The 7,500-nt window shown below is 38.2% G+C and overlaps 1 protein-coding gene across 1 annotated transcript in view; it reads right to left on the bottom strand.

The window, feature by feature from the left end:
• The window catches only part of LOC143277107 (phosphatidylserine synthase 1-like), a 102,955-nt gene that overhangs the window by 86,073 nt on the left and 9,382 nt on the right, over positions 1 to 7,500 (bottom strand). The window contains exon 3 of the mRNA XM_076581845.1: positions 4,247 to 4,291. Within this exon, the coding sequence (XP_076437960.1) occupies positions 4,247 to 4,291 (45 nt within the window). The remainder of the gene's footprint in view (positions 1 to 4,246; positions 4,292 to 7,500) is intronic.

Below are 7,500 nucleotides of genomic sequence, written 5' to 3' on the forward strand. Positions count from 1 at the left end.
TCATTACCATGATCAACATCATCATCATCATAATAGTAATCACAATATGAACACCAGCCAGAGGAAATACAGCACGCTGGCCCCTTTAACCACAATAATAATAACCATCGTTATCATCATTACCATGATCAACATCATCATCATCATAATAGTAATCACAACATGAACACCAGCCAGAGGAAACAGAGCACGCTGGCCCCTTTAACCACAATAATAATAACCATCGTTATCATCATTACCATGATCAACATCAACATCATCATCATGACAATCATAATAGTAATCACAATATGAACACCAGCCAGAGGAAATACAGCATGCTGGCCTCTGTCACCAGAATAATAATATCCACTGTCATCATAATGATAATGATAATAATCATAATATGAACATCGTCGACAAGAAATACAGCATGCTGGCCTCTGTCACCAGAATAATAATATCCACTGTCATCATAATGATAATGATAGTGATAATAATCATAATATGAACATCGTCGACATGAAATACAGCATGCTGGCCCTTGTCACATGAATAATAATATCCACTGTCATCATAATGATAATGATAGTGATAATAATCATAATATGAACATTGTCGACATGAAATACAGCATGCTGGCCCTTGTCACCAGAATAATAATATCCACTGTCATCATAATGATAATGATAGTGATAATAATCATAATATGAACATCGTCGACATGAAATACAGCATGCTGGCCCCTGTCACCAGAATAATAATATCCACTGTCATCATAATGATAATGATAGTGATAATAATCATAATATGAACATCGTCGACATGAAATACAGCACGCTGGCCCCTGTCACCAGAATAATATCCATTGTCATCATAATGATAATGATAGTGATAATAATCATAATATGAACATCGTCGACATGAAATACACCATGTTGCCCCTGTCACCAGAATAATAATATCCACTGTCATCATAATGATAATGATAGTGATAATAATCATAATATGAACATCGTCGACATGAAATACAGCACGCTGGCCCTTGTCACATGAATAATAATATCCACTGTCATCATAATGATAATGATAGTGATAATAATCATAATATGAACATTGTCGACATGAAATACAGCATGCTGGCCCTTGTCACATGAATAATAATATCCACTGTCATCATAATGATAATGATGGTGATAATAATCATAATAGAACATCGTCGACATGAAATACAGCATGTTGCCCCTGTCACCAGAATAATAATATCCACTGTCATCATAATGATAATGATAGTGATAATAATCATAATATGAACATCGTCGACATGAAATACAGCACGCTGGCCTCTGTCACCAGAATAATAATGATATCCATTGTCATCATAATGATAATGATAGTGATAATGATAATAATCATCAACACCAGCAACTGAAAACTCAGCTCTCTGGGCCCATGTAACCAGAATAATAATAACCACTGTCATCATCACCATCATCATCACTGTGACAATGATATTATGGAATATGTCTAATGCTAACGTCCATATTCCAAATATATTTCTGTTTAATAATTATGATGTAATAATTAATTGCAATGTTTTTAAAAGCGAATATGTGAAATGCTTTTGTTTGAGAACATATGTTTATTACTCTTGTTTAATCAAGTAATCCGCGTGTGTGGGTGTGTGCTGATTATCTGGTTGCGGTTTTCCGCAATTTATCTTTATTCTTATCTTATCTGTCTATTATAATCAATGTGCAGTATAGTAGGCTATGTTTATAATTATATTCAAATAATGTTTCTTAATTCTTTCTGTTTTTACATTAAGAATACTAGTTATTACCTGCAGTGTGTGGATGTATGTATGAAACGGTGTATGTGATATTATTTACATTTGTATCTTCATAATATTCGTAAAAGCTGTTGTTGACTTTTACAGTTATGGTCCCCATGTTGTTTACTTGTCTATGCTGTGACAATGCACCTGACCGAATTTCTCCAGTTGGAGATAATAAAGTTATTCTTATCTTCTTATCTTATCTTATTGATAATAATCATAATTATGCACACCAGCAACAGAAAACAGCTGTGGCCCCTGTAACCAGAAACCCCCCCCCCCGTCATCATCATAATGACAATGACAGAAATACTCAAGAGATGAACCCCAGTTAACAGGAAATAAGCAGACTGGCCCATGTTGACAGAATAATAGCCATTATTATCATCATTATCGTCATAACAATGATAAAAATAACCATACTATGAAGACCACTAACAGGAAATACAGCAGACTGGCCCCTGTAAGCAGAATAACAATAATCGCTGTTATCATAATGATAATGATATTGATAATAATCACAACACCAACACCAGCAACAGAAAAAACAACAACAGCTCTCTGGCTCCTGTAACCAAAATAATAACCAACAGAATGGCCATACATGTAAAATGTTACGTCTGTGTGTGTGTGTGCAAGACTGAAACCTGATTGAATGACACAGGAAACAAATAATGGGTGCCCAAAGGCAGTCGTGAGTTGGCTCTACCCAGGTAGGCAGCCTGTTGTGCAAATGATTCCATTTGTACAGTGCTTAGAGCTTGGTCTCTGACGGGCGCAATAGCTGAGTGGTTAAAGCGTTGGACTTTCGATCTGAGGGTCCCGGGTTCGAATCTCGGTAACGGCGCCTGGTGGGTAAAGGGTGGAGATTTTTCCCATCTCCCAGGTCAACATATGTGCAGACCTGCTTAGTGCCTGAACCCCCTTCATGTGTACACGCATGCAGAAGATCAAATACGCACGTTAAAGATCCTGTAATCCATGTCAGCGTTCGGTGGGTTATGGAAACAAGAACATGCCCAGCATGCACACTCCCGAAAACGGAGTATGGTTGCCTACATGGCGGAGTAAAAACGGTCATACACGTAAAAGCCCACTCGTGTACATACGAGTGAACATGGGAGTTGCAGCCCACGAACGCAGAAGAAGAAGAAGAAGTAGACCTTGGTCTCTGACCGAGGATAGGCGATATAAAAGTATCCATATCATCATCATCGTCATAATGATAACGATGATGATAAAATTCATAATACGAACACCAGGAGCAAGAAACCAGAATAATTATAACCATCATTACCATCAGCATCATATAATAATAACATTCATAATATGAATACCGGCGACTGGGTTTTTTGGAGCACACTGGCCCTTTGTGAACACACTATTCATTACGATAAGCATCATCATCTTCAAAGTCTAAATAATGATGATGATAATTGTCATAGTAATAACAATAACAATAGTAATAATTATAATAATGATGGCATTGCTAATAATCATCATCATCAACCCGAAACTGAGGATCTAGTCATTCAGATGAAATGATTAACCGAGGTTCCTTGTGCAAAAAAGCACTTGGCACACTGTAAAAGAACCCACGGCAGTGTTAAGTGTTATCCTCTGGCAAAATTCTGTAGAGGAAATCCATTCTGATATGCACACAAATATATTTATATATATAATATATGCATGCACTCAAGGCCTGACTAAGCATGTTGTATTATGCTGCTGGTCAGGTATTTGCCAAGCAGAAGTGGTGAGGTGTATATGGATTTGTCCAAACCCAGAGATGCCTTCTTCAGAATCTGAAAGTGAAAACTGAAAATTACAGAACCAAAAAAACCCCCTTTTTTTTTTTTTTTTTTTTTTTTGGATAGTGGCAGTAACTGGTACTTGTCCGTGCACAAATTAACATGATGAACACAAGACAAGCATTTGCATAGATTAACATACAATACTAGACAGTATTTTCACAGTATAATACCCTGAGGATATACATAACGGATTCATGTTTGTGCGAGTTAAGTTGTGAACACTTCAAACGCTATCAAATACTGTTTAATTAATCCAGCTTGGGCTATTTAATGGCATATGAAAAGAATGCAAACTTGTCAGAGAAGAAGTGGATCATATCACACACACACACACAAACACACACAGGCCACACACATACATGCGCGCATGCATTCACGCACACACACACACACTAACACACACCATCTGATACTGTTTAACACTCCTTGGAGCAAAGGTCGTATGAAAAGAATGCAAAGTTTTGTATGAGAAGTGGATTTTCAAATAGATCTATATTGCACACAGACACACACATCATATATACTATGATATAGACACAGACACACACAGACACAAACATAAATACACACACACACACACACACACACATACACACACACACACAGAGTAACTTACCAAACACCATTCTCCATATAGCGGGATGGGGACGTGTGAATGGTCCTGAAAAACAAAACAAAAACAAAAACGATCACCAGAGGTGTTGAAATAAATACTAAAATAGACTGAATACACATGGGAATACAAAAGATACAGGAATACTTCATCATCTCTAACACAGAAACTGTCGGCACGACTGCTGAGAAAAAATGTGAAATAAAGAAGTAAATGAAAATTCACCCACAGAACTTTGACAATGCACCCACATTTCTATATGCACACTGATTCATTAACACATATGGGTGTTTAGAACAGTATTAAAGCTCACACAACAAGCTAGATTGCTAAAATAGCAAAACTGAAAGTCAACGAATAGATAAATGATTAAAAATCAACACATATATTGATAAAGCTCCCTGATAACCTCCGTCATTCTGATTCCCTTGCATCTTTTAGATCTCGTCTCAAAACTCACCTTTTCCCTCAGCAATAAGTTCAATTGTGGCAGGTCCACTTCCTTTGCATTAGCTGTGCTTGACTATGTGTGTATACATATGTATGTGTACATAACTACATGCATGTATATGAATGTATATTGTGTGTGCGTGCGTTTATGTAAGTTTGTCCCTGCCTATGAGTGCGTATGTGTTAGGGTAGCTGTTAGATACACATGTATGTTAAAATGTATGTATGCAGAGAGTGTGTGTGTGCGTGCGTGCGTGCGTGCATGCGTGTGTGGTCACATTTTGGTGTGTGTATGTAACATAGATGTAATGTTTTATGTTAACAAAGCGTTTTTGTAAAGCACCTAGAGCAGATTTCTGGATAGTGTGCTATATAAGTATCCATTATTATTATTATTATTAAAACCACAAGAAAATAAACGATGGAAAATAAATATACTTACATGTAAAAAAAAAAAAGAAAAAAAAAAGATTAAAACTATCACATACGTGTATATATATATATATATATATATATATATATATATATATATATATATATATATATATATATATATATATATATATACCTAGACATGTATTTAAAAACACACACCTAAAAGCACACATTTCTTACACGAAATGCAGTGTGTTACTGTTAAAGTCAAACATCTCACAGCACACACATTCACATTTGCAGGCAGAAGACAGAAGAAAGAAAAAAAAAGGGTGGCACAATGCTGTAGAGATGTGCTCTCCCTGGGGACACCAGTCCAAATTTTACACATATGTAATTCACTACACTACACTACACTACGCTGCACTATACTACACTACACTACACTACAAGGAGTTAAGGGCCGAAACTCTTGATTGAGGGGGGGTTGGGGGGGGGGTGGGGGGCTTCTTCTCTGAAGACCTTGTACTGTCCAGCTCTCCCTAGAGTTTCTTATCACTGCGATGCAATAGAATAGAATACAATACAATACAATCAAACACAGAGTCTAGTCATGTGTAAATTTCTGGCATTAAATGAAGCTCTTCCCAATGTCTCCTCTCTCACCCCCCCTTCCCTTGCTCACACACACACACACACTCATAGACACACACACACGTCTTCTTCTTCTTCTTCTTCTGCGTTCGTGGGCTGCAACTCCCATGTTCACTCGTATGCACATGAGTGGGGTTTTATGTGTATGACTGTTTTTACCCCACCATGTAGGCAACCATACTCCGTTTTCGGGGGTGTGCATGCTGGGTATGTTCTTGTTTCCATAACCAACCGAATGCTGACATGGATTACAGGATCTTTAACGTGCGTATCTGATCTTCTGCTTGCATATACACACGAAGGGGGTTCAGGCACTAGCAGGTCTGCACATATGTTGACCTGGGAGATAGTAAAAATCTCCACCCTTCACCCACCAGGCGCCGTCACCGTGATTCGAACCCGGGACCCTCAGATTGACAGTCCAACGCTTTAACCACTCGGCTATTGCGCCCATCGACACACACACACACACAGATACATTTACATTTATGTACTTGCAAATGCATGAATACTTAGCACACACACCAAGCATACACCAATACATCAGGGAAGCAGTTTGTTAATATTTGGCAAGAACATCCATTCCATGTGTGGCACCGATCTCTCAGAATCGCTCTCTCTTCACTCACACACAACATGACGCTCTCTCCCTACCTACCTATCTATTTGGTCTATCTATCTATCTATCTATCCAATCATAAAATAAATTTCATGAGTGAACAAACAATGTGCGTGCAGAGTTGTTTTTTTTTCATTGTATTTTTCATTCCGACTGGCAATTGTCAGAAAACTAGTAACCTTCACGGTGGCATGAAACCAGTATAAAATACAATTCATCAACCAGTATGTGTGTGTGTGTGTGTGTGTGTGTGTGTGTGTGTGTATGGTTCCATGCCATGATGAAGGTTACTAGAGTTTTCTGACAACTGTCGGAATGAAAAATACAATAAAAACTCTGCACACACATTGTTTGCTCACTCATGAAATTTGTTTTTATGATTTGTTAATACATACATACATACATATATATATATATATATATATATATAATGCAAGAGACAGAGACAGAGAGATACACACACATATACTTATATATAGACAGCCAGCGAGCGAGCGAGAGAGAGACAGAGACAGAGAGAAAGAGAGATTATAGTTAGACAGACAGATAGATGTATAGATACAATAAAATAACATCAGTCAGTGGTGATAATCACTGTCCTTTTCATCAGCTGGCAGTGATGCTGACATCTGTGAGAGTGATGCAGAGAGTGAGAGAGAGAGAGTGAGAGAGACAGAGAGAGAGAGTGAGAGAGAGAGTGAGAGAGAGAGAGTGAGAGAGAGAGAGAGTGAAAGAGACTGAGAGAGAGACAGAGAGAGAGAGAGTGAGAGAGAGAGAGATAATCACAGTCCTTTCCATCAGCTGGCAGTGATGCTGACATCTGTGACCACACATCAACATCAATGACTGATGCACGTCATGTCAGTCAGTGAATCGGTGATGATACTCACAATTAAACGACAGGTATTGCCAACGAGAGAGAGAGAAAGAGTGAGAGAGAGAGTGAGAGTGAGAGAGAGTGAGAGAGAGTGAGACAGTGAGAGAGTGAGTGAGTGAGAGAGTGAGAGAGAGAGAGAGAGAGAGAGAGAGAGAGAGAGAGAGAGAGAGTGAGTGAGAGAGAGAGTGAGACAGATAGAGAGAGAGTGAGAGAGACAGGGAGAGAGTGAGCGAGTGAGAGAGAGAGAGAGTGTGTACGTGCATGCGTGTGTGTTAGTGTGTT

The sequence above is a fragment of the Babylonia areolata genome, chromosome 33 (genome assembly GCF_041734735.1).
Source record: "Babylonia areolata isolate BAREFJ2019XMU chromosome 33, ASM4173473v1, whole genome shotgun sequence".
Classification (NCBI taxonomy): Eukaryota; Metazoa; Mollusca; class Gastropoda; order Neogastropoda; family Buccinidae; genus Babylonia; species Babylonia areolata.